Source organism: Chiloscyllium plagiosum, unplaced genomic scaffold (genome assembly GCF_037043375.1).
Source record: "Chiloscyllium plagiosum isolate Xiang-an unplaced genomic scaffold, Cpla_swu_hap1 HiC_scaffold_3, whole genome shotgun sequence".
NCBI classification, from domain to species: domain Eukaryota; kingdom Metazoa; phylum Chordata; class Chondrichthyes; order Orectolobiformes; family Hemiscylliidae; genus Chiloscyllium; species Chiloscyllium plagiosum.
The window spans coordinates 33,328,914-33,341,055 of NW_028270141.1; the positions used below are offsets into that span (position 1 = coordinate 33,328,914).

Sequence of the window (12,142 nt, forward strand, 5' to 3'; positions counted from 1 at the left end):
ACAGTAGGTCAGGCAGCATCTGAGGAGCAGGAGAATCGATGTTTTGGGCATAAGCCCTTCATTCCTGATGAAGGGCTTATGCCCAAAATGAATCCTGTTGAAGGGTTTATGCCTGAAACATCGATTTTCCTGCTCCTTGGATGCTGTCTGACCTGCTGTGCTTTTCCAGCACCGCACTCTCGACTCTACTTTTTGCATTAAACCTTACTTAAGCCAACTCTTTACTACTGTGAAGCACATTTCCTCTTCACTCACGTGAAGTCTTCACTCCCACTAACTGTGCTCCTGACTGACCATGCAATTTTAATTACAGCTGTAACACAGGAAGCACCATTGAATCCAACAAATTCAGCTGGTATGCTTTGCTCTATGCATCATTATCCAACCTCATCAAATTTTGTTAAGGTCTGTTAAGTTATCTCAAGCTACATCATTGTGCATTGACAAAACCTTTTCCATCATCTTATAGTTTCCATTAGCTATAAATTCAATAATATGCAGGAATTACCATGATGAATTTTAGCCATTTGCAGTGATGGTGATGAAATATATTCATGTGGATTATATTAGTATTAGTGAAGTAGTGTGTTGGAGGCAAAGGTTGTAATGTTATTTATTTCTAATTTTTTTTAATGTGAACATCAAACATTTGAGTTGAATATTCCGTCAAATAAGTTACAAACCTTGCACGTTGGAGCGTTCTAGTCTAACTGATAAAGTTGGTAGAGATAGTCATGACTTTGAATGACCCAAACTAGTTTACTGAAACTCCACAGGAAAGAAACAGTTAGGATACAACACTGTTCTGGGAGTCCACCCTTTGAATAATGTTTGTGTTCAGTCCTATGATTGAACACCAATGGGTAAAATTTGGTATGATATTGCATTTATATGGATTTCTTGTTATCTGCATTTTAATTGGATGTTGGATTATTGAAACCTATTAAATACTGAGGGGAATTCATAGGATGAATGCTGAGAGGTTATTTCCCCCTATTGGAAAGCCTAGGTTTAGGCAACACTGTTAAAAAGTGAGGGGATGATCTATTTAAGCTGGAGGCAAGAATGTCCTCTTCTCAGACATTCATTGTTCTGTGGAATACTCTCCCCCAGACACCATTGGAAATGGAGTAATTGAATATTTTCAAGTTTTAGTTCGACAGCTATTGGATCAACTTGAAGGCAACATAATAGAGGATAGACATTTAAGCGCTGCTGAGGCCGCAATTAGATCAACCTACCATCTTGTCAAATGGTGGAACAGACTTGAGAGGCTGAATGACATGAATTCTCCTAACTTAAATATTGTATTATGAGAGCAGTAATGTTGGTATAAATCGTCAGTATTTAATGATACTTCTTAACTGCAGTGCTCATAAATCAAATTATTTTATGGTTTTGTATTTTAATGTTAAAATATATTATTTTCTTTTATATGATTTTAAAAAGGCAGTTATGAATATTGTAACGAGCCACAAATGAAGCAGAAATACCAAATTATGCTATGTTTCCAGTTGAAAATGAACTGGTGATAGCATGTAAACGTGTCTCCATTATAACTTGTTATGCTATTCAGGATACATCTTTTGTGCAATATGCAAATTCTCCACATCCGCCATCAGTTCCATATGCTCAAAAAAATCAACCCCACAGAATCTGATATGAACAGACGTCTAGGTATTTCCAACTGATCTTGACTGAATTGTTGCATTGTTGACATCACCTTCTCTTTTTCTTCTCAAAATGTGGATATTTCTTTCGAGTCCAGCATTTATTATTATTTCTGTCCGCTCTCAGGTAGTGTTGGTGGTGCCAGGTTTTCTCGAGCAGTTGACTAGAGTCACATTTCGATCAAACATGGTTAAGAGTGAATTTAGTCAGTAAAATTCATTTTAAAAAAAATTCTTGTCACAATGACATTACAGCTTTGCTGTAAATTTGAATTTCTTCTTAAAGGTTGTTGGTGTCCTCCGATTGGAAGCAGGATTAAACTTGGAATATACTGGCACATTGGCAGAGAGGATGACAATATCTCTGCAGACGTTGTGTCATGCTCACTTCTGCCTTCCCATCTATGCTTGCGTCCCCTACAAACGTGGCAGCATTCAGATCCTTTCCTCAAAGGGGTCTGTGGAGAATGATGTCAGGCAGCCGGCTACATGAACTGACCCTTTGTGTCCTCATGTGTACTGTTTTCTACTGCAATAAGAGAAAGAGAGAGATTGAGTGAGATGAGAAGGGGTGAATAATGTGTAAATGCTGGTGCAGAAGAGGGATACGTTATCCTTGGTGAGTGAGGAGGCAAGGCAGAGGTCATGCTAGGTTTGTATGTTAGGGATTGGGATGGGTGAAAATGAGTGAGGGCAGACATTGCAGGCAATAATGAGAGTGATAGTGCATGGTACAGTAGCAGAGAGAGAGTGAGTGTGAGGTAGCAGACAGAAAATGGTTAAACAAACACAAAGACCTTTCTTGCATGGCTGGGAATTTTGCTGGGTGATGGCAATGGCACTGAGCCACATGGCAACCTCAGACAAGATTGGCAGAGTTTGGGTGTCATGTTCTCCCTGTTAGTCCGTGGGAAGCGGACAGATTCTGTTGTACAATCCTATCCAGGGGGACCTCGAAGCCCCTGTCATCAATCATAGCCCCTGTTTCTGTTATCACCTGTGATGTGTAGGAGTGTGTGCAATGATGCAGGACAGCTTTGGAATGCCAGTGCTTGTCCAGATGCCCAGCGGTGGTGCTGGTACCAGGCTCCAAAGTTATCTTGGGATATTTGTGCAATAGCAATTACATCTGCAAGCAGGAACTTTGGGCTAATATCGGAGGAGAGCATTGCCGTATGGGTTAATGGGGTGATTTCGGGATGATAGCCCGAGAAAGCTCAATTGGCCTTACAAAGTATAACCCTCCATGAAACCTGACAAAAATGACAAGACTCAGCCCAGTGGGTCTCAACACAAAAGGTGGCTAATTTAATTCTTGTTCCTTTTTCAAGATTTGTTTATCAGGAGTATAAACAAAGTCAAAAGAAAAGTAAATATTAGCTTGAGCTGTTGCCTGCTTCCTGATTATGATCATGTCACTGAAAATCTGATTAAAGAACACTACCGTCACTCCAGTATTTCTAAGCAGATTTGCTGATGAGATAAAAAAGTAGAGCTAAAAACAATGACTGCAGATGCTGGAAACCAGATTCTGGATTAGTGGTGCTGGAAGAGCACAGCAGTTCAGGCAGCATCCGAGGACAGGCAAAACCCGAGGACAGGCAAACTCTCCAGTGATTTTGGGAACTACAATCTTTAATTTCTCTCAATATATCACTATAAATGTCATCTTAGGTATATCATGCTGACACTGGTAGTTGAATACATTTGCATATTAACAATTGTTTCCTAATCTCAAGAAGCTTGCTGAGTGAGGATAAAAAAAATTCCTGGGAGCAGGTGCACAAATGTGTTTTTCAATTTCTTATAATACAACGAGTAATGTTACTTCTTATTGTAACAATCATGTAGTATCCTGAAACACAATTCACTTGTCAACGCTGCAGAATTTATAGAAATAGAATACGAGTGTGCTGGATAGCTTGCAATAGATCGCTTTTCGAATTGAAGCAAAGCCATTACATTTTGGGATACTAGATTTGCATGTTTCCTCAATTCCATTATATGTTACACTATCAAGTATCTAATAATGGAGATGTCAGGGTGATTGCTGCTGTTGTTAAATTCTTGAGGCAAATTTTAAATTCTTTACATGGATTATATTTATTGGACTTTATATTAAAAGCAGCACTAAGTTTTGCACATTTTGCAGTGTTAATCAGCTTCTTGGAAAGATGCTGCAGTTGATTACAATTTGTACATTTTTCGCACCAATTTTCTCCTTTACACTTCTCTTCTGAAGGTATTGAAAGCTTGCTCTACCTGATTTCATGTTCCTCTAACTCAATCAAGTAGTAATATTTTTTAATGTCAGCCATCACAATACGTGACTGTGGTTTTGAATACATATTGTATTAGAGCTGAAACCCATTTATAAACATTCTGTAAGGACCTCTGGATAGTACATCAGGAATAGATACTCCAAATGTTGGTTTCACATTCCCATAGCCCATGGAAGCGGAGGTCCAGATTGAAATCAGATCCCTCAGTGAAGATATTTTTAATTGACTCCTGCTCCTCGGATGCTGCCTGACCTGCTGTGCTTTTCCAGCTGAACTCTAATCTAGACTCTGATTTTCAGCATCTGCAGTCCTCACTTTTGCCTTGCTTATTTGAATGAAGTCTGTTGAATGATCTTGATGCAGTTTCCAAATGATGAAAAACTGGAAACAGCAGAGTTTCAAAAGGACCATGGTGATCTAGGCATAAAGATCATTAAAATATCATGAACTGTGACAGAGTCACAGCAAAAAGGTCCATGGAAAGCTGACTGTTGTATCAAAACGTCGAGAATTCAAGGGGTGAAAATGTGTTAAGAAACATTTTTAGCCTTGTAGGGTGTGTAATGTGGATTTAGCAAAATGATACCTAGACTTCATGTGTCAAATTATGACAAGAGATTGCACCAACTGAGATTTAGAAGGAAAGTGTTCTTTTGATTGAAGTATCCAACATACTAAGGGAAACGGTTAAGGTCAATACAGATAACTGGGAGTCCAGTATTCAGGACATCTCCTTAAACACTGGAGTAGCACCTTTGAGGATTGAAATTATGAAACAATTCTACACACAAAGGTTGTTTGAACTATGAAACTTCTGCAAATATCAAATACTAGTTGGTAAAATCTTAAATCTGAAATTCATAGTTATTGTTAACTAAATATATTAAGGAATATATGGTACAGGTGGACAGATAGAGTTAGTTCACAGATTAGCCAGGATTTCATTGAATGATGAAAAAGACTTGAAGGGCTAAATTTATTTTCCTGTATTTTACTAATTTTTAAGTCACACATCTCTATTAGATCCCCATGACTTCATCTATCAAGGATATGTTGGATACTTCAATCAAAAGAACACTTTCCTTCTAAATCTCAGTTGATGCAATCTCTTGTCACATGAAGTCATGTGACAAGAGATTGACACATGAAGTCTAGGTAACATTTTGCTAAATCCACATTACCCACCCTACAAGACTAAAAATGTTTCTTGACACATTTTCACCCCTTGAATTCTCGATGTCTGGATAAAAATAGGAAACATGGCTTGGATGTTGAGAGCTCCCCAAGCATGAAGTTCTTTCTTTTATTCATGAACATTTAATTGAAAAGCAGCTACTCTGAAAGTTTGCAACAAGTGTCATATCGTCAGAAACCTCTGCCTCCCATTGCCTTTCCCACTGCCACCCAGTGGCATTGCTGTTCAATGGAGCTGGCAATCTGTGATTGACTGGAGGCACTCTGGAGGACAGAGATCTGCTCATGGCATCCTTGATCCTGGAGGAGGGTCACAGCTGACCTGTTATGAACCTGAGCAGTAATTTATAAAATGAGCCTTCCCAAAAACTCGATTACAAGTCAGTCAGCAAGATACTGTTACTTCTATTAAATACAATTCTATGGTTGCAGTTATAATTCACTTTTAAGTCTACCTAAATTAGTTTTGAAGGTGTTCATCAATTCAAAGGTGATTGTACAATTTTGTTGAAAGATCAGGCTCAGTGGTTAGCATCGTTGCCTCACAGCACCAGCGACCCAGCTCAATTGCAGCCTAGGGTGACTGTCTGCATGGAGTTTGTACGTTCTCCCCAGGCCTGTGTCAGTTTCTGATGTGTGCTCCAATTTCATCCCACAGTCCAAAGATTTGCATATTAAGTGGATTGGCCATGCTAAATTGCCTTGTGGTATCCATGGATATGCAGGCTAAGTGGATTAGCCATGGGAAATGTGGGGTCATGGAGGTAGAGTGGGATGGGGGCTGAGTCCAGATGGGATGTTCATTGGAGGGTTGGTGTGGATTAATGGACCAAATGCCCTCTTTCTGCACTGTAGGGATACTATGATTCTATTGTTCCGATACCCAAAAGACACATGTTCTGGCCCTCTGCAACAAACAACGAACTGTAGGTCTGGCAGCATCTGTGGAGAAAAAGCAGAGTCAACGTTTCAAGTCCAGTGACCTTTCTTCAGACACTTCTCTCCAGATATGCTGAGTTTCTCCAGCAATTTCCATCTGTGCTCTGACTCTCCTCGTATTCCAATGAGAGCTGCTGTTAGCTATAGTAACTGGGTGGTAACCATGGCAAGTTATGAACAGGCCTCATTTTGAACATAGTGTTCATATATGGCTTACAGTTTTCATCTGCACTGTGTTGGTGTTACACTAAGATTGTTCCTGTCATTAATCTCTCATAAAATAAACAAATATACTTTAGCAAAACAAAGTGCTTGCCTGGAAAACACATGCAAATGTCTCAGTCATCTTATCTCAGAATAACGTATTGTATAACCAATTATCTCTATCAAAAGCACATGATAATAGCAGTCTCCTGAGTAAATAAAGACTGTGTCTCACTTGCTGTTTCTGATACAGAGTTTAACTATGATTTAACATTTTGCAGAAATATTTAAAAATGGAATGGTATATTTTAGTTTGTTAAGTTCAATTGCAATGCACCCTTGATGCACCAAAAGCTGTAACAGAGTTACTATATGTGAAACACATGATTACCTGTGGAAATATTGGTAATTTAGCATCCCTTATGTCGGTACGATGTTTTGATAAGTATTACTTGGGAACAATTATTTTAAGGTAGTCTTTAAAAATGAAATATTATCTGTACAATATGTGAAAACAATTGTTGGAAAAATAGGTAGAATTGATTTAATATTTTTGTGAGAATAATTCTGAAATATTTATATGAGAAAAAATCAATTTTCAGAGAAACATCAGCTTTGTTTTGTTTATCCACAGATCATTAAGTTAAAATTTGAAGAATTTGACCTGGAACGAGGTTATGACACCTTGACTGTAGGAGATGGAGGGAAAGTGGGAGATACCAGGACAGTGTTATATGCGTGAGTACTGTCTAAAAAAAACACCTTTTTAGTATTTGTTGTTTTGACTGTTCTTTGGACAAGGCTGCATTTATTCAGCATTGAGGAGAAAGTGAGGTCTGCAGATGCTGGAGATCAAAGTTGAAACTTTATTGCTGGAACAGCACAGCAGGTCAGGCAGCATCCAGGGAACAGGAGATTCGACGTTTCGGGCACAGGCCCTTCTTCAGGAATGAGCAGAGAGTGTTCAGCAGGAGAAGATAAAAGGTAGGGAGGAGGGACTTGGAGGAGGGGCGTTGGAAATGTGATAGGTATCACATTTCCATACCTATCACATTTCCAACGCCCCTCCTCCAAGTCCCTCCTCCCTACCTTTTATCTTCTCCTGCTGAACACTCTCTGCTCATTCCTGAGGAAGGGCCTGTGCCCGAAACGTCGAATCTCCTGTTCCCTGGATGCTGCCTGACCTGCTGTGCTGTTCCAGCAATAAAGTTTCAAAATTTATTCAGCATTCCCCATTGCTGTATGATGAAGGTGGATGGGCTTTCTATGTAAGCTACTTCAGTTCTTTTGAAGGTGCACCACAACAATGATGGTATGTATGAATTTTCAGAACTCCGACTTGGTGATGATCAACAAATTGCAAAATATGTTCCTGACAGCAAGTGTATTATTTGGAAGATAACTTGGAGGTAATACTTTCCATGGCATTTGTGCTTCTGAGCTTCTTGGTGCTAGAGTTTGCAAGAAGTAAACCCACGATCCAAGCAGCCCTGATGTGCTTCTGTGGTGCAGATTCAATACTGTGCAATCTCCTTCATTGAAAGAGGAAGTAGATAATAGAGTCAAGTGCCAATGACTAAAACAATTTGCAATGTGATCATCTAATTGGGTGCTGTTGCAGCTGCAGCCTTTAAGCAGTGATGAGTGGGGAAAAAAATGTCCTTATGGTATTATTGCTGGACAATTAATCCAGAAACTCAGCTGGTTTTCAGGGGACCCGAGTTCAAATCTGGAATTAAGAATCTAATGATGACCTTGAAATCATTGTTAGGTGTCAGAAAAAAAAACATCTGGTTCAATAATGTCCTTCAGGGAAGGAAATCTGATTTGGCCTACTTGCGATTCCAGGTCCACAGCAATGCAGCCAACTCTCAACTACCCTCTGAAATGCCTAGAAAACCAGTTAGTTGTATCAATCATTACAAAATTTCAAAAAAGAAATGAAACCGAACAGGCTACCTGGCATTGATGTAGGTACTGGAAAAGACAATGGCAAATACAACCCTGCAAAGTCCTCCTTACCAACATCTGGGGGCTAGTGTCAAAATTGGGAGAGTTGTCTCACAGACGAGTCAAGCAATAGCCTGACAAAGTCATGTTCACGGCATCATACCTTACATGCAATGTCCCAGACACCACCATCGCCATCCCTGGATATGTCCTGCCCCACCAACAGGACAGATCCAGCAGAGATAGCAGTAATGTGGCAAACAGTCAGGAGGGCATTGGACTGGGAGACCTCAGCATTGACTCTAGACCTGATGAAGTCTCATGGTTCCAGGTTAAACATGGGCAAGGAAACCTGCTGTTTACCAAGTACCCTCCTCCCTTGGCTGATGAATTGGTACTCCACCATGCTAAACAGTACTTGGTGGGGAAGGGGATATCCTGCCTCTTGTCATGTCAGGTGCATTATCAATTTCCTTCTTGAAATGCAAGTACAATCCCTTCTTTATCCACAGCATATTACTCATTAAAGGAAGTCTAATAAAATGGTAAAACATCGTATTCCTTTCATACATCCAATTGGGTCTTCCTGATAGTATTGATTTTTTTCCCAGTGCCCATTGGACCCTTTCTGGGAATGATCCCAATGCCTTCCCGACAACATACCAACATAATTTCCTGTTTTTGCCTCTTTGCGATATAACAGGTTATATTTGCTACTTTCCAGTTTAAAAAAATGGTAGCATTATAATGTTTACCACCATAATTGACCCATTAGGATGGGATGTGACATTCACTTGATCATCAGTTGAACCAAGTGTCAGTGTAGAAATAGACAATTCTAAGTCAGTGACATTTAACGTGGTACTGATAAAGACGTCATGTCAAATAGGTGTTCTCTGGCACCTTTCTTCACTGCAAAACTGAATAAGATAGATTCTATGATCTCTAAATTGATATTAAGTCCCAGTGACAAATGGCCAGTGAGTAATCTGGCGAAGTGTAAAATGTACAGAGAATTTGCTATTACCCATTTTGTATTCCTGCCCAAGAATAATTTCACCCAAGTGAGTCATCATTTCACCGTAATTAATATTAAAGATGATTCTCCATTAAAAAGATAGTCATATAATCTTATTGTTTGTGCAACAGGATGACATGAAGCTCTAAGTTTAAAAAAAGTTAGTGAAACTTGCTCAAAGCAATGTGATTGAGTTTCTTACATGCCTTACAATGTTCCTTTTTAATAAGGCAACAATCTTCTCTCAGCATTCCTCAGATGTCCAAACTTCAGTCTGTTCCTTTCTTATTACCCTACAGGGTTCCAAGACATCAGATATCCTGACTACAAGAGCCCAAAAGAATAATCACTCAATAAGCCCTCGATCAAAGTTGTTTTCAAGTTCAATAAGTTGTCCCCTTTCTTGTGAATAAAATCACAACAGTCCTAAAATAATCAAGTATGGATTTCTTCAACTGAATCTTGCTCACTAAACATCACATGAGTTTAGCATTTCAAAGAAATGTACGTGACAATGCCAACCACTTTGTTGTCATCAAAGTAGTACACCAGATGTCATATCATTATTGTATGATGCAGTACATAAAAAGGGCTTTCCTCCCAGTGCCTCTTTTGGCTTTTATGAAACAGCTATCAGATTAGTCCCACTCCCTTGCCCTTACTCTAAAGTCTTGTGATTTCTCTTTGAATATCATGTTTATCCAATTCCCTTGTGGAAGTTGTCATTAACTCTGTTTCATTTGGGGAACAGGTCATAACCATTCTTAGTGTAAAGATGTTTTTCTTCAAGTAACCTCTGGTTCTTTTACTTTAAAGCCTTTGATTATCAGACAAGTACCATTAATCGCATTGGGGAGACTGGGCGCCTCCTAGCAGAGCGCTTTAGGGAACATCTCCGAGACACCCGCACCAATCAACCACACTGCCCCGTGGCCCAACATTTCAACACCCTCTCCCACTCTGCCGAGGACATGGAGGTCCTGGGCCTCCTTCACCGCCGCTCCCTCACCACCAGGCGCCTGGAGGAAGAACGCCTCATCTTCCACCTCGGAACACTTCAACCCCAGGGCATCAATGTGGACTTCAACAACTTCCTCATTTCCCCTTCCCCCACCTCATCCTAGTTTCAAACTTCCAGCTCAGCACTGTCCCCATGACTTGTCCGGACTTGTCCGACCTGCCTAGCTCCTTTTCCACCTATCCACTCCACCCTCTCCTCCCTGACCTATCACCTTCATCTCCTCCCCCACTCACCCATTGTACTCTATGCTACTCTCTCCCCACCCCCACCCTCCTCTCGCTTATCTCTCCACGCTTCAGGCTCACTGCCTTTATTCCTGATGAAAGGCTTTTGCCCGAAACGTCGATTTTGCTGCTCGTTGGATGCTGCCTGAACTGCTGTGCTCTTCCAGCACCACTGATCCAGAATCTGGTTTCCAGCATCTGCAGTCATTGTTTTTACCTCATTAATCTGGAACTGCCCTTCGTGGTTCCTGACATTGGTGACTGACATGACAGATGAGGGACAATTGATGCCATGCTTCATGGGCAGGGACCTAGATGTCCTGGTGGATAGAGTGGTGCAGACGTAGAATATCCTCTTTCCCCCCAGGGCAGTGAAATCACAACCATCAGGAGGAATGGCTAACAATGAAGGAAGATTATTCACTATATCCAATCCACAAGCTCCAATCTCTGCAATGCCTCATATTCACCCAGCCTTACTATGTCTGAGCTTCTGTTACAGAAATGGAGTGGGTGGTCTTAACTCTACTGCTATTATTTGTTTTTCTTTTGTTGCTATTATATGCTTGGAAGCTCGCAGAGTCATAGAGATGTAAAGCACAGAAACAGACCCTTCAGTCCATGCCGACGTATATCCTAACCTAATCTAGTCCCATTTGCCAGCATTTGGCCCATATCCCTCTAAACCCTTCCTATTCATATACCTATCCGGATGCCTTTTAAATGCTGTAATTGTACCAGCCTCCACCAATTCCTCTGCCATCTCATTCCATATATGCACCACCCTCTGTGTGAAAAAATTGCCCCTTAAGTCCCTTTTGTATTTTGCCCCTGTCACCCTAAACCTATGCCCTCTAGTTCTGGATTCCCCCACTCCAGGGAAAATACTTTGTCTATTTATTCTATCCATGCCCCTCATGATTTTATAAACCTCTGTAACGTCATCTCTCAGCCTCCGACACTCCAGGGAAAACAGCTCCAGCCTATTCAGCCTCTCCCTTATAGTACAAATTCTCCAACCTTGGCAACATCCTTGTAAATCTTTTCTGAACCCTTTCAGGTTTCACAACATCCTTCTAATAGGAAGGAGACCAGAATTGCATGCAATATTCCATAAGTGGCCTAACCAGCGTCCTGTAAAGCCGCAACATGATATCCCAATTCCTGTACTCAATACTGACCAATAAAGGCAAGCATACCAAATGCCTTCTTCACTATCCCATCTACCTACAACTCTACTTTCACTGAGCTATGAACTTGCACTTCAAGGTCTCTTTGTCCAGCAACACTCCCTAGCACCTTACCATTAAGTGTATAAGTCCTGCTATAATTTGCTTTTCCAAAATGTAGCACCTCACGTTTATCTAAATTAAACTTCATCTGCCACTCCTCAGCCCATTGGCCCATCTGATCAAGATCCCATTGTACTCTGAGGTAACCTTCTTTCCTGTCCACTACATCTTTAATTTTAGTGTCATCTGCAAACTTACTAATTATACCTCCTACATCCAAATCATTTATATAAATGACGAAAGGTAGAGGACCCAGCACCGATCCTATGGCACACCACTGATCACAGGCCTCCAGTCTGAAAAACAACCTTCCACCACCACCACCCTCTGTCTTCTATCTTCAAGCCA

At 40.5% G+C, this 12,142-nt stretch overlaps 1 protein-coding gene across 4 annotated transcripts in view; it reads left to right on the top strand.

Annotated features, from left to right (window-relative positions):
* The window catches only part of LOC122548600 (CUB and sushi domain-containing protein 1-like), a 2,407,075-nt gene that overhangs the window by 1,793,975 nt on the left and 600,958 nt on the right, over positions 1-12,142 (top strand). For all 4 annotated transcript variants that reach the window (XM_087978377.1, XM_087978362.1, XM_087978369.1 and 1 more), the window contains exon 11: positions 6,924-7,027. In XM_087978377.1, the coding sequence (XP_087834503.1) occupies positions 6,924-7,027 (104 nt within the window). The remainder of the gene's footprint in view (positions 1-6,923; positions 7,028-12,142) is intronic.